The 22576-nt window shown below is 33.0% G+C and overlaps 1 protein-coding gene across 1 annotated transcript; it reads right to left on the reverse strand.

The window, feature by feature from the left end:
- Positions 1-1525: 1525 nt before the first annotated feature.
- Positions 1526-21568, reverse strand: AADACL2 (arylacetamide deacetylase like 2; the record flags this gene model as incomplete). The annotated part of the gene is made up of 5 exons (XM_081029335.1): positions 1526-2128; positions 9532-9703; positions 11542-11611; positions 17904-18126; positions 21431-21568. 5 exons carry the CDS (start codon positions 21566-21568, stop codon positions 1526-1528), a joined length of 1206 nt encoding a protein of 401 aa, XP_080885461.1.
- Positions 21569-22576: the final 1008 nt, after the last annotated feature.

Below are 22576 nucleotides of genomic sequence, written 5' to 3' on the forward strand. Positions count from 1 at the left end.
TAATTCATTATAATATCAAATTTCTGTATAGATTTTATAAGCCTCAATGGAGAAAAACAACTGATTCCAAGCTATTCATTTTGTTTTCATTTGTGATAATCATGGATGCTGTTTTTATCCTTTGGGTGCTAAAATTGAGCTGAAGAAAAATGGCTCTTTGCACATAGTTAATTTCCTTCTACATTACAAAGCAGTATGTGGTTTATCGACTGTTGAAATTGTCATTTTTAATTGCCTTCTGAAAAAAGGTAAGTTTGATATAATGTCTGATCTCAACTGAACAAGTTAGATATTTCTGTTTTTCTAGGTCAACTGGCTTACATATTTTCACCCTATCCATTCCCCTACCCCACCCCACACACATTTCTTGCCACATTTTTAACTTCTTAACTTGATTCAGCTGATTATGCTTAGTACCCCAAATTCATACTATTGTACCACAGTTTTATTTTCACAGCAATAAACCTTCAGTTTTAGCTTATGATTCTACTCAACAAAAGGCTTGCTGAGGTGATGTATTATTGGGGTATTTCAAGATGATATATTTGAGGGTGTTTTTAGAAAACTTTTTTCCCTCCATACTCAGATGGACTACATTGTCAAGTGCATATTTAGATTAGATTGAATTACACTATTAATCTGTTACCTTTTAAAAAATAAGATTTGACAAAAAATATGAAAAAATGGCCTTCCAAAAGATATATAAATCCTAATCCCTGTGAATGTTACTTTACATAGGGATAAAAAGGGGGTATTTATGAATGTAATTAAATGAAGGATCTCAAGATTGGAAGATTATCCCAGATTATTTGGGTAGGACATAAATGTAAACACATGTATCTTTCTAAGAGGGAGGCAGATTAAAAGGCCATGTGAAGATGGAACAGAGAGAGAGAGAGATTTAAAGATGCTGGCCTTTGAGATTAAGGTGATTTGGCTACAGCAAGGAATATTGGCAGCCACCAGATGAAAGAGACAGGGAGTTCAGCCATCTAGAGCCCCCTGAGCAAGTGTGTCTATTATAGCATCTTGATTTTGGCTCAGTGATGCTAATTTTGGACTTCAGGCCCAGGAATTCTAACAGCATAAATTTCTGTTCTTTGAAGCCACCAAATTTGTAGTAATTTATTACAATAGCCACAGGAAACTAATACAATTACCTTTCAATTTTTCTTCCTTATTTTTCCTCTTCCCATTTCCTACTACAATTTTTGTGCCTGTCTGGAGATTGTCTTCTCTAACTTGCCAGTAACTATTCTTATTTCTCAACTTTAACAAACACTGGTCCTATTATAATCAACATCATTATAATAACTATAAGTAAAGGGAAAATAGACAGGATTATATACATTTTGCACATACAGGTTTTGTGAGTTAGACATATTACTAGTTCAAGGATATATAGTAATTATTATAACTGATTCAAATCTAGATATACACAACACAAAGGGCATTGTTCTTTGCACTGCAACTACAAAATACACAGATTACCACCAAGTGATGGCCATATATATTTTGTATATATTTATAAATTCTTATCCAGCCAACTAATATACATATCTCTTATCCTGAGACCTAGATGTAAATACAGTGGTGATCTCATGTATGATAAAGCCCCATGGAATCCATCCTCAATATGTTCATGAACAACTTTAACTCCAACATTCTGAAGTCTTGAAACATACATAAGTCCATCATCTCTCACAGTATCATACTGGCAGGTCAGAATATAAGTTGATGGCAAATTCTGTAACTGGGAATCATTGGCCAACAAGGGTGATGCTCTGATATCCATAAGTGCTGGCAATGAATATTTAGCTCTTCCAAGAACTGGTTCAGTATAAACGTGGTACTTTCTATACTTCTTGGGTAAGAGAGTAGTCCAGTTAACAAACTTGAACAGATGTCTTGATTCCAGAGGCATATGTTGGTTTCTTTTCATTGCTTGGGGAAGTGTTTTATCCTTAGAGAGATATAAACTCACAAGTTTTATGGCTATGTCTCTTGTCAGAACTATACCATGCTCATTTTCTCGGTGAGATGGCAAATAAGAATCGATTATCTGTAAGTGAGGGTAAAGTAAAGCTTGTATCTTGATTTTATGTTTTATTTCAAGATCATTCTGCACCTGAAAAAAAAAAAAAAGAAAAGATAATATCCTCTAAGGCAAAGACTTCAGAACACCAGGAAGAGGAAATTTAATTTTAATAATTTAAGCAATCTTGAAATGAATAATCTACATAAATTGATGTGATTTTGTAATTATTTTCACAATATTTTTAATGTCTTTCAGTGGCATGAGAAAATGTCAAGCTCATTTTAATGGTAAAGTTTTTAAAACTTTGGTTGTGTGTGAGGGAAAAATATGCAAACTTCCAGTTATAAGATACATCAGTTCTGGTGATATAATGTACAGCATGATGACTATAGCTAATAATACTATATTGTATATTAGTTATTAGATAGTAGGTCTTAAAAGTTCTTCACATGAAAAAAATTAACTTTGTAAGGTGATGGATAGTAACTAGACTTATTGTGGTGACCATTTCAGAATATATACATATCCTGCCATATACATTATATTGTACACCTGAAACTAATATAATGTTATATATCAATTATGTCTGAATTAAAAAAGAAATTAAGACATATGGCGGGATTTGAGAGACTGGGAGCAGCAACTACAGTGAGCTCCAAACCTGAAGTATCCATAAAAGTAGCAGCAACCTGGCTTCATGAAACCAATAACAGCAAAAACTATTGCTAGATTTGCTCTAGAAAATTGGGTGCCGTATCACCAATTGAATTGGTTCATATACATAAAATTGGTTCAATACATATAGGAGAGGAGAGTAAGAAAATTGAATGGAACAGACAACAATTATAAAAACAATCAGAAAACAATAAAATGGCAATACGTACATACTTATCAATAATTACTTTAAGAATAAATTTAATGCTCCATATAAATAAACTAAATGCTCTGTTCAAAAGACATAGGGTGGGTGAATGGATTAAAAAACAAGACTTGTACATATGCTGCCTACAGGAGACCTACCTCAAATCAAAAGATATACACAGTTTGAAAGTAAAGGGATAGAAAATGGTATTTAATGGAACTGTAAATTAAAAAAAAAAAAAAAAAAAACCTGGGGTAGAAATACTTATATTAGACTAAATAGACTTTGAAAAAAAGTTGTAATAAGAGATAAAAAAGGGTATTTCATAATAACAAATGGATCAATCCAAAAGAGTATATTACTCTTGTAAGCATATACCCACCAAACATAGGAGCACCTAAATATGTAAAGCAAACATTGACAGTCACAATGGGAGAGATTGACAGTAATACTACCATAGTAAGGGACTTTTAACACCCTACTGATATCAATGGATAGATCATCAAGACAGAAAATCAACAAGGAAACAGTGGCCTTAAATGACATATTAAACCAGATGTACTTAATTGATATTTTCAGAACATTTCATCCAAAAGCAGTAGAACATACATTTTTTTCCAAGTGCACATAGAATATTTTCCAGGAAACACCACTAATTAGGCCACAAAGGAAGTTTCAAATTTAGGAAGATTGAAATCATATCAAGCACCTTCTGTTATCACAATTGTATAAAAATAGAAATCAATTACAAGAAGAAAACAAAAACACAAACACATGGAAGTTAAATAACATGCTACTAAACAATCAATGAGTTAATAGTGAGATCAAGGAGAAAATTAAAAGATACCTTGAGATGAATGAAAATTGAAACACAACCCAAAATTGTATGGAACACAGCCAAAGCAATTCTAAGAGGGAAATTTGTAGCAATACAACTGTACCTCAATAAACAAGAAAAATCTCAAATAAACAATCTAACCTTACATTTAAAGGAACTAGAAAAATAACTGAAAACAAAACCAAAAGTGAGTAGAAGGAAGGAAATAATAAAGATCATCGTGCAAATAAAAGAAATGGAGTCTAAAAATTATAGAAATCTCGATGAAACCAAGAGCTGGTTCTTTGAAAACATGAACAAAATTGTTTAACCTTTAGTCATACTCAAGAAAAAAGAAGAGAGGGCCCAGATTGAAAAAAAAAATCAGAAATGAAAAAGAAGTAGTGACAACGGTCACCACAGAATTACAAAATTTGTAAGAAAATATTATGAATAATTATATGCCAAAAAATTGTACAACCTGGAAGAAATGGATAAATTCCTAGTAATGTACAATCTTCCCAGACTGAATAAGAAACAGAAAACCTGAACAGACAGATAAATACTAATGACATCAAATCAGTAATCAGAAATCTCCCAACAAACAAAGGTTCTGAACCAGATAGCTTCACAGGTGAATTTTGACAAACATTCAAAGAAGAATTCAAACCTATCCTTTTTTTAACTACTCCAAAAAAACAGAAGCGGAGGGAAGGCTCCCAAACACATTTTATGCAGTCAACACTACCCTGAGATCAAAACCAGACAAAGATATTAATATATATATATATATATATATATGTATATTGCCATATATATATATATATATATGTATGCCAATATCCCTGATAAACATAAGTGCAAAAATCCTCAACAAAATATTAGCGAACTGAATTCAGCAATACACTAAAAAGATCATACACCATGATCAAGTGGGATTTATTCCTAGGATGCAAGGTTGATTCAATATTTTCAAATCAACTAACTTTATACACCAAAAGAATGAAAAATAAAAATTATACAGTCATATCAATAGATGCAGAAAAAGCATATGACAAAATCCAACATCGATTTATGATAAAAACTCTCAGCAAAGTAGGGGATAGAGGGAATATATCTCAACATAATAATGGCCATATATGACAAATCCACATCTAATGTCATACTCAATGGTGAAAGTTGAAAGCTTTTTCTTTATCATCAGAACAAATACAAGATGTCCACTTTCACCAGTTTTATTCAACATAGTATTGGAAATCCTAGCCACAGCAATCAGACAAGGGAAAGAAATAAAAGGCATCCAAATTGGAAAGGAGAAGTAAAATTTCCATTATTTGCAGGTTACATAATACTATGTACAGAGAACCCTAAAGATTTCACCAAAAAAAAAACAAACAAAAAACCCAAAAAACAAACAAAAAAACAAAGAAAACCCTATTTGAACTAATAAATGAATCCAGTAAAGTGGCAGATACAAAGTTAATATTCAGAAATAGGTTGCATTTATATATGCCCATAATGAACTATCAGAAAGAGAAATTAAGAAAACAAACTCATTTACAGTTGCATTAAAAAGAATAAAATACCTAGGAATAAATTTAACCAAACAGGTAAAAGATCTGTACTTGGATAAAGTAAGAATGTAAGTTACTGGCAAATTAATTACATTAATTCTGAACTGTCATCATATTAATGAAGAAAAAAACAATTAACCCAAATTTGAACAAAATAAAATTATGATGATGACATTTATGATGTTAGGCTGAAACAAAATACTTTCTTACCTGCCAAATTGACCTCCATCTGTCACTTAAGGGCAAGACAACTGTGTTGTCACAATATATCGGGTAAACAACTTTCCAATGTTATAAGGTAATATTTTAAAGCCTTATAAATTTCAGGCTTAACTAGCACTATTTATGAAGGTGTTTTAGTTCTACAGGCCTGAGGAAGTTAGCCAATATTGTTTAAATCTAGCAATCTTACTGAGATATCTCTTTCTCTGAGATGAGGATGTATGTCCCAACACAAGTTGTTTTCCCTAGACATGTGTTCCACTTGATGGTCATAGGGAGAGAAAGAGGTATTGCTACTCAACCCATGAAAGAAGAGTTGAGGAATCTCTTTTAGTCTTAGTAGAGGGTTACACAGTTCAAGATCTAACCAGTGATGACAGAGACTATCCTATGACTACACAGTGGCTTCTGAAATTCATCTTGATTCTGTTAGCACAGATGGAAAGAAGCTTCCAGAGCAATGCTGATGCAAGATTCAAAGTAAAAGAGGACAGGTATTTCTGCTTTCAGCGGATTTCCGGGAATCTTTGTAACTGAGATCTTGTAATCACATAGAGATAAACAAAAAATGGCAGAAATTAGCATACATACTATGGAAAATCATCCCGTATTCAAGCGTTCTGACTGTCAAATTTTCTTTGAAGTGTCACCATTAATTGTATTCTCTGATAAATATATACTATTAAGACTTTTTAAAAGAAAATTTAAAAACATTTTAAGTATCAAACATGTAAGATCATATGTGGCCACAGAAATGTGGCATAGAGAGGCCATAGAGATATTGTTATAAATCAGATCACAGGGACATGTTACCACCTTAAGACAAATGATCCAATTAGTAGGAATGGTATATTCAGAAAGGGAAAAAGTATAACCTTTAATAAATACAGATATCTTATCTCACAGCTTCCTCTTTAAATTATCTGTATTGAAATATATACATAGCTTTTAAAAATTGAGGAGAGTGGGCCTTGATAATTATTTCAAAGTATAACATCAGTTCACATTATTTTCTAAAATTACAAAGATATTTAGGATCTTATATTAATAAGTAATTCATAGATTACTTTAAAATAAAATTAGATGAGATGGCTATGAAATTGGATTTAAATGTTATGATTAGATTTTAAAATATTTGTTTCTCTTAATTAAAGATTAAGGGACTATGTACAGAAAAGTTTCCTTCACTATAGTGACAATCCAGATCATTGTGATTAGCAAGCCACATTAGTGATTTTAGGATACATAATGTGAATATTGCCAGGAAATCTCAGAATTATAGGTGACAGATATTCAATCATTTTCAATAATGGGAATATAATTGAAAAATGGACAAAGCCCACAAAGGAAAATTACAGAAGAATCTATTTGTCCTCCTTATACATGAGAACCTTTTTTTTTTACATTGTAAATTCTATATGAAACAATGAGTCATTTGTTTGTAAAAATATAGGAAAAACGAATCTAATATATTTTATTATAGTCTTCTCAGAGTACACAATATTGATCTCTCAGTGGTGCATTCTTATTGAAACAGAGTTTTTCAATCCATAAATCTATAATACAGTCACAGGGTCACAAGACTTTGGAAAATAAAAAGGTTTATAAAAATTACAAAGTAAAAGTTGATTCTGATGACCCACATCAAGAATAAACCTTGTATAGGAATTAAAATTTTTGATGAAAATAAAAGTGTTGTAGAAAGTTTAGCATACCATGAAAAAAAAACTAACTTAAAGTATGATCATATAAATAAAAAAGAAAGGGCAAAGGAAATAATTTTTTATGTTATGTAAGCACACTTAGTGCTGATGCAGTATTTTCAACTGTAACTATCTCTTTGAGCAAATAGAGAAGATATTTAAATAGATACTATGTTCTTGTATAATTAGCTAATTCAAAGAATAGTATAATGCCAAATTTTAATTCACTTCAAGAAAACAATTTGTACTGTCCTACAAATTTCACTGAAAACTGTGTTTATTTTTGGTGGCAGTGTTAATTTTTAAGATTGCCCGATTGGAGAGATATGAGGTGGATCTTTATATCTTCATAAGTCTCTATGGCTAAATCAAATCATCATTTCAAAACCTTTTTTCACTTACAAAGCCAAACAAATATTACATTGCACAAGCAGAAATTATAGGTGTGCCAAGGTGTTGCTTATTATTATTGTTGATTATTATTGGGTAATTGTTGGACAGTTTTCAGAATCTCTACATCTGCAGAACCAGTTTTAGATACAATTCAAGATCAGAATAATATACAACTTGGCATAACAACTAGTATAATAATCTCAATGTGGGGACAGTCTCTAATTTTCATTCCCCATCACACTTCTCACACCACCCAGCAAGATCCTTCAAGTAAGTGACATATTATTTCAAATTCACAGATTAATTCAGATTGAAAGAGACCTCAGGAATCAACAATTCTAATAGTTTGCAAACTTTGTTTTCTCCCCCTAAGAAAAATTATATATAGCTCTAAATATGAAGGGGATTAAAGTGGAGCATCTTGGGTTAAAATGAGGCCCAGGGTGTAGACCCAAATCTTTGCCACCACTTGCAAACTGGTTCCACTATAAGGCTTTGTATGTGTATGTGGTGTTACAGATTACATATAGTCATGTACACATGTAAATGTACATTTGTATGTATGTAGTGTATATATAAAATATAAATATGTACGTATATATCTATGTATATATGTATAATCTTCCCCTAAGTTCTTTAACCCTGAGTAATTTATTTCCATACATAAGATGAAAGAAATTTTAAAAAAAGAATTGGAATGCTTCCCAAATGATTTAATGAAGTTAGAATAACCCTCATATAAAATATGACAAATAATTTTTTAAAAATAGAAATCAATCCCTCAAAAAACACAAAATGTTTAATTTTAGTAAATGGAAACCATCACTGTATAAAGTTTTTATTCACCATGACAAAATAAGGCTCATGCCTGGAATGCAAGCATAATTTAACATCTGAAAGTCAATTGACATAATTTACCATATTAAAAAATAAAGGAGATAAATCTCATGGTCATTCAATGGATGCATTAAAAAATTTGGCAAATTCAGTATCTATTTGTGCAAAAATTATCAATAAACTAGGACTAGAAGGGGTTTCTCAATCTGACAAAAGTCAACTATGAAAAGCCTTCACTTAACATATTTATTGGTGAAATAGTGAACAATTTCCTCTTAAGATCCAGAGCAAAACAATTATATTCAATAGTGTACCAGAAGCCCTAGCCAGTGCACTAATTAAGAAAAGAAAATAAAAGAGTAAAGACTGTAAAAGAAGAATTTAGCTGTCTCTAGTTGCAGAAGATATGATTGTTTGTATAGAAAAATCATAAGAAATTAAAAAAAAATAATGAAATTTATAGTGAATTTTTCAAGGATATTATAAACGTTAATGTAAAAATGAAACGTATTGCTACATATTGTCAATAAACAGTTGGAAAATATTATTTTAAATGAAATTTTCCAAAGTAACTCAGGAATAAATTTGAAGAAATATTTGCAAGACTTATACACTGAAAAGAAAATGTTACTGAGGAAATTGAAGAAGACCTAAACAAAATATGAGATATATCATGTGCACTAATTGGAAGTCTCAATATTATTAAGATGTCAATCCGTTACAAATCTATAGATTCAATGCAATACCAATCAAAATCCAATTGCCTTTCTTTTTTGGAAATTGACAAGATGTCTTAGAATTTTGATGGAAAAGATATGGAGTATTTGAAACAATTTAGAAAAAAAAGGAATAAAGCTGAAGTCTACTTAGTATAGGCATAAAGATAGACATATAAATCAATGGAACAGAATAGAAAATTCAAAAATAGATAGTCATGTTATGGTCAATTGATGTTAAACTCAAGCATCACTGTAATTAAATGAGAAAGGGTGGTCTTTTCATCAAATGTTTCTGGAAGAACTGGGTAAAAGGGGGGGGATGATGTTCAACCTCTACTTCCCAGCATAAAGGCTAATATAATGTACCTCTTGAGTCACTGCTGCTGTTAAAGTGCCCCCAGAACTGTCTCCTGAAATACAGATTCGGGTGGGATCCACTCCATATTTTGTAAGAATTTTATCCTGAAGAAAAAACTTGACTGCAGCGATGCTATCTTCAAACTGAGCAGGAAAGAGGTGTTGAGGAGCTAGTCTATAACTTTAAAAAAGAACAATTTATTTAAACAATTTTTTAAAGCACGATTTATGGTTGTATCTGTCCATGAAGCTTTTAAGTAACAAACAGATGCAATTTAACACCAGGTTTAATCGTTTATGCTTCCAAAAATCGAACCTGAGTTTTCTATTAACTCATTACAAGAAAAAATGAAAACTGGTATAAAATTTTTCAACCTTGTATCTAAGGTCCACGGATAACATTGTGTATGAGAAGGAGAGTGTTATGAACTCCCTGATGTAAGTATAATTTTTAGTTCAAGTACATTTTGGATTTAAGATGCTCTGTAGCTTACATCATACTCTCAAAGTAACTGGTGATCCAAACATTAAGAAAAACATTATTGGAAAAGAACCAGGGATTTTTGAAGGCAGCAGATCTGAGAGCATATTTTAGGCAAGAGGCCTATTTTCTTCAAGGTTATTTAGATAAAAATTTTACATACTGGCAATGCACATATGTCATCATGGATAATGTCTAAGAGTTGATTCCAGATAAAAATTTTTGAAGTATAACATTTAAATATGCTAGGAAGCGTGCTCGTTTCTGGTAAATTCATTTGTAAGGCACACTATCACACCATTTTTTTAATAGATACGAATGGATTTTCCCCCCCATATATGTGGACCACTAAAAACAGGAGAACAATTCTATCAGTCTGTTCTCAGGACTTTTTTATTTTTATTTTTCAGAATGCTAAAATTTGTAAATATCTGCATTTAATATTAAATGTTGGTGAGATGATACCTAAATTTTATTATAAACAGAATTTAGAAAATCCTAAATAAAGTGTAATTAAATATAGGTATGCATATGTACCAACAATATGCTGGTATCTATTACTTTAAATGCCAAAGATTTAGACTGTTTAGGGCAAAGAACAACACAAATCATGAGGATTTGGTAGAATATATAAACTATGCACACACATATCACTATATTAAAACAGATTTAAAATGAAAAGATTTAGATTACTTCAAAAGCTATGGGGGTAAAAAATAGAATATCATATTATTATAAATTAGAACTATTTCACCAAAGAGGAAGTTGTTTTAGATACTATAACTAATCATAACAATGATGGCAGTCACTCTTTAGATGGTGAATTTTCACTTCAGTTTTCTCTCTAAATTTCCTAGCTAAAAACATAAAACAAAATGAATTATAACAGAAACCTATGCCATGATGTCTTTTAAGAACTATTGGATTAGAAGTCTCTAATTATATTTTTGTTACTAACGAAGAGGTGGAAGAAAAAAAAACTCCTCCTAAAGATGTTGGCTTCAGAAATCCAGACTTTATCAGCGTGAGAAAATAGTGGACTGTCCAAAGACATTCTTGCATGTTCTAATGAAATCCAGAATGTAAGATCACTTTTCTGGAGAGTGGCTTAAAATTCTAAGTGGATCCCAAACTTTACATTGTACACTACTACAAATAAGGATTATTCTGAAATAAAACAATTTATTATCAGCCCAAATACAACCTAACATCCCAAGTGTGTAACGGTTTATTTATTTCCTCCTGTCCAGCTATGTTACTTGAGGCATAAGTAGGGCATTATAGGGCTTGAGTTTAATGTGTCTAGAGCAACAGCGTTTTCAAAAATGCTCACCCTGGGGTGTCATTCAGAGATTCCCACATCACAGAAGAATAATGAGATGGGGACCCCTTTGAAGACTGGTCTATGTGGCAATGCTGACCAATAAAACATATCAATTAAAAAAACATATATCTGAGACATAGCTCACTTGATTTGGAAACCAAACCTGTATTTGGTGAAAGCAAAAATCATAGTAGCCAAAGAAAGTCATTCTTACTCCACTCCCACTACAACAGCATCAAGCTTGTTTGCCGTCCATCTATTCAGGAAGTCAAATGCCGTCTGCTCTGAAATGAAGAAATACATATCAAAGTACGCCCTGTAATTAGGAAATAACAGATATTGCAATGAACTTGGAAAGAAAGTCAATTTGAGTATTACAAGGAAACTTTCCTTTCCCCACCCCTGTTTCTATGCAGAGGGACCTGAATCAGCATGACACCCTCTACAGGAATGTCTCTTCAGTCACTCTCTCCAGGGGTGAAAAGATGACTTGGCTAATTGGTGTTCTGAGCAGGAGAAACTAGGCTCAGTTCATTCTAATTTTCTCTTGCAATCTGTTATCTGCACATAATGATCCTCCAAGGAAACTTTTGTAGCCCGGTGCCTTCTAGTCTGCTCTGCTTCTCCACACACCAAATTTCAAAGGGAGAAGGCATGTGATAGGTCATCAGAGCCAGCCAAGACAGATGGGTTAATCTCTGACTCAAGGGTGACATATCAACACCTAACACACATTCTCCAAGCTTCACTAGAAATAATAGTTATGTTTTTATTTTATTTATTTGAATTCAGTGTATAATCTTTCAATGAATTTAGAACTCAGAGAAGAAAGTAATAGATGTATTGACTCTCTCAAACTACAACACTCAGTAACATGGTTCCTCAAAATCTTCATTTTCTCTGAATACATCACATTATGAAGTAGCCCCAAATCACTGACATTTAAGTCAAAAATCTAAGGAAAAACAACTAGATTTTGAGAGGGCTTTTGGCAAGACAGAGTGTGGACGTAGATGTACATATCCATTTTGGCATGCGTGGCACACAAGTCATTGGTTCTCCCACCAACACACACACAGACTCACACACGCACACACACACACACACACACACACACACACACACACCAGACCCCACATCTTTCCCCATGTACCCACTAATCCAATTTACCAGTGCCCTGGTCACACACTTCAGCAAATCTGTGACATCTTTTATTACTTTATTTACCAAAAGATTCTAGAAATTCTGAGAAATCTAGAGTTGTGATCAAATTCCAATCTTTTCTAGGGGTTCTTCTGCACATTAGCAAAACTTCAAATTAAATACTGGGTTTGTAACAACCTTGAAAACAGAAAAGTAAATCACCCAGTCTTTTAGGTAGAAAAATAATGTTTCCATTAAAGATTGAGTTGATAATTTGTGAGAAAAGGCAATGTATAAATGAAGGCCAAGGTATAACAAGGTATATAACAAGGTATAAGAACCCTCTGACCTTCATATTTCAAGCCCCCCAATGATATATTTCAAGTGTGTCTTTATTTTTATCTCATAATACTTTTTTGCTTATCTTACAACAAAAGTCACCACTTTTTTGTTTCCTATTCTGTATCTCAAACTGTCTCAATGCACACAGTATTTGCTGACATTTGTAGGCGTATGTTTTTCTCTTTTTTATATCCATTTATTGAATTTGTAGCACTTGTAGAACAAACAACAAAATATTAGGATAAATGTTGAAAAGCAATAAGGCCAGATGTATGTAAAAAGTCTACTAGAGATATATATATTTTTTAACATTTCTTACTTCTCAAGGAAACTTTGGAAAGTTTTAAAAAGGGAAATACAGAAAGCTAGGGAAAAAAAAAGAAAGAAAATCAAAATTTACAAGTAAGTACCTGAGAATAGTTGTAGTATGTGTCCTGACTTGTCAAAAAAATAGAAAGTATCTAAGTCCTTTATAGTTTACCTACATGAGTTCTGGCAGATCAAAAAACAAATAATGTGAGCATAGAAAATGAAGGCATAGAAAAAAATACACAACTAGAGCTCAGCTGAGCAGAATGTTGGAGTGGTACGTCCTGAATAATAATCCTCACATTTTTAGGCATTAGTAGTAACGATCATTGATTGCCCTTGTAACTGAAAGGGAAATTAATCTAATAATCAGAAACATTTCTTAGTATTTCTCAAATCGATATTTTCAAATTTCAAAGTGATATTTTCCCATCTGTGGGCATTTCTCTTACGCTGAAGTCCCTGATAATATGTATAAGAACACATAAATATTTCATAGACCTTATAGAAACTTTAGTGGAATTACTACTTCTCTTTGGAGACAAACGAGGTCAACTTGGTATTTAATTTATCTTAAAAGGAAGTAGAGTATTCTGACCATTCTAATGCCCAATGTAAGTTAAATTATAGATGAAATTTAATTTACTGAAAACGTAATGGAGCTAAAAAAGACATAAAAGTACTGGGAAAACATTTTGGATAATAACCTCTCTAGAGATCAACAATGGAAGTACCTTTCAGTCATCCAGTCCTTTTTTTCCCCCCAAAAGACATTTGTTGAACATTTACTGTATGGAAAGAGTGAGATGCTGAGAGGCTATGCCATTTACTGGGAGATGTTAAAACAAACATGCAAGACAATTATGAGACAAAACAGGGATTGTTGGCATCAACTGTCAACAAGCTGCAATGGACACACAGCAATATTGCTAAAATCTTTTATAGCCCAGGAAGACGACACACGCACACATGCAACCTGCACACACACAAAACGATACTTTACCTAAATATAAAAGGGTGCGTAGGAGTTTTCTTGAGGTATGATGGGAAAGACATTCTAGGAAAGCATAGTTGTAGAGACAAATGAGAATGCGTGGAGTGTTTGGAGGACTAAAAGTGGCTCGGTATGTATGGTTAAAATAAAATTATGGAGGGAAGCATCTCATCAGCGGGGACAAGCAAGTTAATGAATGTTAAGAACCTAGAAATCTGAATGCTATGCTAGGGGATTCAGATTTATTTTATTAGTGATGAAAGTCCCTGAAAAACTTATACAAAGAAATCAGATGACCAGATTTGCATATTAGAGAGGTCCAGAGCACTAAATGTATTATAAGATGCAATAAAGTTGATCAGGAAAAAGGCAGAGACATCAGAAAGGAATATCTGTACAAAATCATGAAGCACTAAACTGTGTCAATTAGGTCAAAATATTCAAAAGTGGAATGAATGATAATTTAATGTGAGTGCTAAAGAAGAACACAGAATTGACCATAATTGCTATTACTGAGAGCATTCAAGAGGATGAGATGTTGGTTTGGATAAATGGTGGGTTTTTGTTTGTTTTTTTTGATGCTGTTTGGACCTAAGCTGATGAATTGTGTTTGGTCATACTGCACTTGAGGTGTCTGTGGTTTGTCCACTTGTAAATGTCTAGTTGACAGTTGTAAATATGGATCCAAAATTCAGAAATAGTTTCAGAGAAGGAGATTCAGAACTGGTTGTCAGTAGCATGTGAGTATTTGGAGAACATAAGGGACTGGAAATGTAGTAGAATTGAAACTGGAAGGTAGGGAGAGAATTCTAGGGGACAAGAATACTTACAAACAGTAAATATGGAGATTCTGTGCTTTTGTTTGTTTTGTTTTGAAATGAGAGAGGAAGAGAGACTCACTGAGAAAACAATGAATGGCAGAGAAAAATCTAAGATATTTTGTTATAGAAAACAAAGGGAGGAGCAGTGACTATCAAAAAGGAGAAAATAGTTGTAGTCATCAATTGCTGTAGATTATAGAGCTTGAGAAATTAATTAAAGGTGGGAAAATAAGGAAATAGGGAAGAAAAAAAACTGCAGTGTATAGAAGTGAGTCTGAGAAGAAGAGGGAAATTATAAGGGACTGGAGAGGAATTCATGGTCAAGTGGAAACATTTTTTTCCCCACTTGATAAGACTCACCTTAAAATGTTTAGGAGTCATTTCAGAATGAAAAACAAACAAACAAAAAACTTTAAGATAGAGGCTTGATGGATATATACTGATGATGTCAAATATTATGGTAAGGGCCACATGATATAAAGCAAAGACAGAAAGACAAATTTTGCCAAAGAGACTATGCCTCTTTCTCTGAGAGTATTAGAAAGAAATGAGTTAGAGATGAGTCTGCTTGATTACAAGTTTATAGAAAGGAAGGATTGAGCTAGGGATGAAGGTTCAAAAATGTGAGGGAATACAAGCCCTCTTATCCTCTATTTCATTTGGAATTGCAATAAGCTTGATCTCTAGTTGACTGGGAGATGCTAGGAGACCTGGAGTGAAACAGACACAGAATGAGAGACATAGATAACTGTACCCACATAGCTGACGTGAGGACAGGATTTCTGAGGCACAGCTGGACCACATGTGGCATTGGTTATCAGAAGCAGTCTAGCATAGTGTGGTGAGTATCAGTAGCACAAGCAGTACCCTGAAACAAATTTGAAATGATAATTCTCAGATTCCACCATTGACTTACTGAATCCAAAATTTGGCAGGTGGGGCCCAGCAATCTTTTAACAAAGCTTCTAGCTAATTCTGAGGCACTGAAATTGGAAAACCACTAAGTTAAGGCTTTATAACGTTTGGCAGTAGAAAAAAATAATCTTTCCCTTCCTCATCAGTGTGTGCTTTGGAATTCACGTTTCCAGTTTCTTTCAAAATCTCTGAGAAATAAAACAATCTTCATGAGTATTTCCTAAAGGATATCCAGAACACGTACTTCACTGGATATTATAAAATTCACCTCTGAATCACATCCTCAAAGAGTCTGTACTTTTACTGCATCGTGTTATCTGCGTCTCGAATTGTTTTTTACTAATTATATGTCTGTAGTCATGCTCTCAACATATATTTAGATAGATAATTATAAAAATCAATAGCTGGCTGTAAGAAGAGTTTTAAGATGTTCTTCGTATAACAGAAAGTCTTTTTCTAAAGTCAAAGACCTGGATTTCTCATCTCATTTTGAAAATTATCCAGTTTTGTACTTTGTTTTTCACTTTATCCTTTTCACATTGAAAAGAATAAAAGAAACATAGTAGAGGGTTCCTATTTCCCCTGGCCTTCTACATTTGCCCCCTTATTTTACTGAATTGCCACCTACATTCCTGACACTGTGAACGTTGAGTAGCTGATGACATATTAACATAAGGCTTGTAAAAGCAATATTGTGATGATTTTCCGGATTCTATCAAGCCACACATGCAAGGGACATAAACACAGACTGGTCCCCAATCATGAGTTTTCGTTGGAGTTGAATACTGCTGCCTACTCTGACACTGCAAGGATACGTACTCATTTTTTGCCAGCCTATAAAAAGACCATAGTCTTTCAATTGAGGAGCCATGTGGTTTTCAAATGCTCCCTGAGGCTCATCAACTGAATAAAGTCTTTAACCTCTATTTGAATCACCTAAATCATTTTCTTTTGACAAGTCACTGTGAAATTTGTAACTGGTTATGTATTTTTCTTTCTTTTTTTTTTTTTTTTTTTCTCTCTCTCTCTCTGAATATGTTAGCTTTGAAAAAGCTAGGGAGGAGAAAACCAGCAAGCCAAAATTGCACTATTTTAGTGAATTGTGAATTACACCAGCAAGCCAAAATTGCACTATTTTAGTAAATTTAGTGAATTGAACTATTTTAGTTTTCTGTATATTAATCAAAGTCCTTGTGCCTCATTAATTTTCCATGCTTATTTTCTCTTGAATGAGTAATTTTCTCATTACTAATATTTGGTTAAGTGTTGCTTGCTCTATTGCGTACATTTTTATAAGATTCTCAGACTATTTAGAACCAAATGAGGCTTAGAGAAAGGTGAAAAAATTCATTTATTATCTGTTTATCTTTCCTTAATTCTATTCTTTACTTATATTATTTTAATTGAATAGAACACTGCCCTCCTCCCCATATACTAAAGCACTCTAAAGTGAAGTTTTTCAGTTTTCATTAAGATAAATTTATTTACGTTTTTGTTTTGAATCTGCAATATATGCCTCTTAGACTCATCACCAAATATAAGTAGGGAATCTAGACTTCATGGGAAGAACTTATTTTTATGCAGTTTTCTTTTGTGTTTTCCTTGTATAATCAAGACAGGCAACCATTCTAGGCTTTTCCACAGTTAGCATTATTGTCATCAGTAACGACACACTTGTCCTTGTAGCAACCAACAGCATATGTTTTTGATTTACTGTTTAAAACATTTACACCCCTTCAAGATTCCTGCTCCTGCATATATTCTGATCCCAAAGAAAAAAAAGTGTTACTAATTGACAGGTTCATGTCCATTTTCATTTGATATAAGTAATTGAGTAAGAAAACTGAGAAGAAAATGTTTGCAAAAGAAAAAAACATTACAATATCCATGATATATTTTGCCAAACATCTATTTCATCTCTTTATATCAGATATCTAATATTTATAGTAATACATATACATAGTATACATATAAGTATGTATATATATATAAAATAGTACTTATATAAAAAAATATAGCCAATTATACTCTTTCCATATATGATGAACTTACTGCAACTTCCAAAACAATAAGCACCACCATGAAGATAGATTACAGCTCGTCGTGGGGTTTCTGAGTTTTTCTTTGGCAAGTACAAACGTACTGGAATGTCAGTAAATGCTGTGTCAGTCACCACAACGTATTCGTCTGAAAGTGGCTGAGTATAATCCAGCTTGAATATCATGGAAATAAACTCTTCATATCTCATAATACCTATATTTTCAAAACACAGAGCCTGTAAAAGCAAAACAAAATTAAGCATTTTCATCTTTAAATAACATCAAATGCATATAAACAGAAAATTTTTTAAAAAAGCAAATAAAAAGAAGTATATTTGTAAAAATTGTTTTCAATCATACTGTATATCTCATTGCATAATCTTTTTGCCTTTGAAAATTTCAAATATTGCATGTTTTAGATGAATAACTATGTCATTCGAAAGCTGCCAATTTACTGAGAGTCTTGTTTATGCCTGTCATAATTCTTTTTTAATTGTACATTCTTTATCTGAAAAAATGTCCAGGTCTTATGATGTTTTTCTTTTTCTTTCCTCCTTCCTTCTTTCTTTCCTTCCTTCCTTCCTTCCTTCCTTCCTTCCTTCCTTCCTTCCTTCCTTCCTTCCTTCCTTCCTTCCTTCCTTCCTTCCTTCTTTCTTTCTTCCTCTTTTTTTTCTGTAGGCATGCAGTCATACTTTCTTTTCTGTTACTGTTCATTCTTTTAAACCCCAAAATATAAGTGTTGTCTTATGCCCACACTACTGATTCAAATGCTTTGGTTTTCAACTCCAAATAGATTCTTGTCCTTCCCCACCCACCCCAAGCCCCCAAATCCTATATTTGATATCATAAAAAAAGCTTTCCTTCGTATTTCTGACCAGCTTTTTTCTCTAGGACCTTTGTGACAGGTCACTGGACAGTTTATTTAAAAGACAAACCTTAAAACCACATGGTCAGTGGTACCTTAACAGTTATTCCAAAGAGTTCCTTAGAGAACATCTTAAAAAAAAACATCTAATCCCTTCACTTTATCGATGACAAAGCATGCAGAATCTGTACTTCAATTTTCTTATTTATAAAATTACAATAATAATAATAATAATAAATCCCTCCTTGGTTATAGTAGGGTTTAAATGAGTTGCACTGTAGCAGAGTGCCTGGCCCATGTAAGTGTTCAAAAAATCTTGTCTTATTATTATTTAAGTATTCTTAATTAAGAAGAATTATTAAATATTTTAATGCTAATTGAATGTACTCATCATGTAGAATGTCCCTCAAAGTACGTTTTTGATAAATGCTTAAATTAGGTTAATTTTTCATTTGGTGAATTGGCTTTTCAAAATTAGATATTTGGCAAATTGCCTTGTTTCTCATTTCTCAGATATTTTTTGGTTTTGAACACATACTTAAGTATTTTTTAATTAAATGTATCGGGGTGACAATAGTTAGTACATACTAAGTATTTTTTGAACAATAACAAAATCTCCCACTTAGAGATTATTTCTTGCTCTTCTAGCATGCATGATCATTAATTCTCAGAGCAATGCTACAAAGTATTTATTATTAGTCTCCCCATTTTATAGATAAAAGTTTACATGAAGGGGTAAGGAGAAGTTTCAGGGTGGGGCATGCTTTCTTGTACCAAACTCTGCTTTCCAATCTAACATATGATTACATAGTAGCATTTATTTTTGCAAGACCACTTTACCAAGAACTTTAGTTTTCACTTCCCTCTCGTAGGTTAAAAAATAAAGTTTTCTCACTGGTATCATTACTTTGAGTTACAAAATTTAGTACTGACAACAATGAAATTATTTTTTCTACAACAGTCAAAGACTGATAATTTTGCTAGAATAATCTTTAAAGTAGTTACGTTGTATTTTTCTTATATTTTTAAAACCAAAGGGCAACCCATCTAAGATATCAAACACATACAGTGCATAATTTTATTGTAGATAGATAATGGTAATTCCATTAATGGTAATTTTAATTAAAATTCTAAAGAAAGTAGAATTTTAATGTTGTCTGTTCTGCTAATGTAACTTTGATGATTATATCAGTATCAGATACTCAGTTTTAAATACATATTAAGTAATCAAGGAAGATAACAAGTTTCTCTGTGTAGCTGAAGCTTGCTAAACCACATGTTCTTTCACTGCGTGTTAAATGAAGGAGTGAGAGCATTAGAAAAAAAACAAACACTTATGATGAAAGTGAGTCTCTAGAAGTGACTTGAGGGGAAAATATCAGGACTTTGCAGACATAGATGAGTTGGCTGTGGCTTCACAGAACTGTCCTATCTTGCACAAATCACCAAGGGACGACCTCTCTCTCTTATTCCATGGATTGTTCTCTCTTCTCTAATTATCTGCTGCTGTTGTGGCCTTCTCCTGTCAGCCTCCTATTGTTACTATCATCAATGAACCTTTTTGGGAGCTACCTGGTTTTGCAGAGAGTGTGGATTTAAAAATGAGGCGGTCCAGGGTTCAAATTCTGGAGTTGTCCCTTTCTAGCTGCAGGAGCTCTTCTGAGTCTCTTTTCCCTCCTCTATAAACTGGTGAAAATATTTGGAGCATAGTGGGTTGAACAGAGGGGTAGGGACCGGGCCCACAGGCAGATTAGATAGCCGCAGTCAAGGTCTCCTGGTCCCATGGAAATGTTGCTTATCAGCCAGCCAGCCAGTTCTGTATGCTAGCCAACAGTCAAGGTCTACCAGCTTCTTGAGACACTGTGTCCTTGAAAGCAGGCCTGCAGGGACTGCTGAACGATTTATCCTGCAAGTGCTCTTTGTTTTGCTCTACCTATATGATCTTGCTTCTTCTCTGCCTGCATGTGGATCTACTACCCCTCCAGCCAGCCACACTGGAGACTCTCCCCGGTCAGTAAGTTTCAATAAACCTATGTCTCACACTCAGCCACGTGGCGTGTGACTTCTCAGACACAAATCTTGGAACAACTCGGACTCAGTCTGAACAAGAGGTATATGTTATAGAAAGCCTATACATTGTAAAAACCTCAAAAATGTTCGTTTATAACAATATCTCCCCTTTACTGAAGCGCTATTTTTGCTTGAACTCGTAATCTACCTTGCATATACCAAGTCAGACAATTTCTGAAACCCAATAATTTAGAAGTGAAGATGGGCAAGGGAAGCCATTGGAATAGTAAGAGCCCCGTATTAACATCAAACATGTACAAACATCAATAAAGTTTATCTGTGTACTGTAAGGTAACTATGGGACTAAGTTTTCCCTGAAAACTCAAAGGTAAGTCATCAAATAAACTTCAGAGCTTTTCCCTTCAGCAATACCGTTTATTTTATACATATCATAATATATGGAGTCTTTACATTTAGACATAAACTCTTTGGAAACAAAAATCCTATCTCTGTTTTGCACAGATGCAGAAAGTTTTATTTACTTAATTTCATGTAGTTGACTTATTCTAACAAACAAACAACAGTTATTTCAAAACTGATCATAAGCACTGATTTTTAGACAACAGAGAATCCCAATATCCCGGAGAAAAAAATGTTAATCTTACCATAAATGTACAAGTTTTAGCAGCTGCGTCCAAGGCCATTACTTTCCAGTATTCTTCAATGTTGCCTGGAATGGGTACATAAATATGAGCGGCAAAGAAAACACAAAACAACCCAAAACAGAGAGCTTTGAACCCCATAATATTCCTCTTTCCAGCCTCTTCACAGAGCCAAGATTAAAATGTTTCCATTAATACTGAATAAGTAGCAGAACAAATGTAGACTGGGAACTCTTTCCCTGGTAATATGATCATTCTAACATGAAGTTAATATTCATTCAAATATTACAACATCAGTAGTAAATTGTATTTATACTGACTCTGAGACAGATGTCGTAACAGATGTCATAATTCATCAATTCATGCCTGTATCATTAGCATGCAATTAAAAACTCCCACAGTGTTTCCTCACCCTGCAATACTATCATCAGCCCAAAACAACTCTATTATTGAGACCTAAATTGGAGCCTAAATGAGAGCTCTGAATAAGCCATGAAGGAGAATTTTGTGATTGGTGGGTTCCAAAGTTTTGTAAGGGTTTTTTGTTGTTGTTGTTTTGTTTTGTTTTGTTTTTTTAAAATAGCTGACAGGTAACTTTTGTACAAAATGCAAAAAAGAAACAAACCTAAACTTTTTTGTCGTTCTGTTGTGATTATGGCTATACATTTAGTAATCTTTAATAGTTGTTAAAGGAACCTGTTGACAAATGCAAGTTTGACCGTCTCATTCAAATGTGTGTTGATATGATGCAAGTAGATATTGGTTTAAACAGAAGCTGGATTATCAATACTGCATTTTCTGAATTCTGTTTCAATGTTTGCGTTAAAGTAAACATAGCTTGAACTCATGTGAAATCCTGGAGTTTTGCCATCAGTAGCTTTGTAATTTGGGATACAAAGAACCAAAGCTGAATGTTTAAAAGAATGAATATATCGAAATTCTTGCTCTCAAAAAACAGACTCATCAAAGATATAGTTTTTCTCAGTGTTCTAATTAAAAAAAATTATCTGTATATTTGCATCAAATATTTCTTTATGTGCAAAATATGTTTTACCTCCTCAAAATGCCTAAAAGTTAATAGCTATTTTTGTTTAACTTATGCACAATGATTAAGTGCATTTAATATTGGTAATTTAATGAAAAGCATTT

This window comes from Rhinolophus hipposideros, assembly GCF_964194185.1.
Source record: "Rhinolophus hipposideros genome assembly, chromosome: 2".
Lineage (NCBI taxonomy): Eukaryota > Metazoa > Chordata > Mammalia > Chiroptera > Rhinolophidae > Rhinolophus > Rhinolophus hipposideros.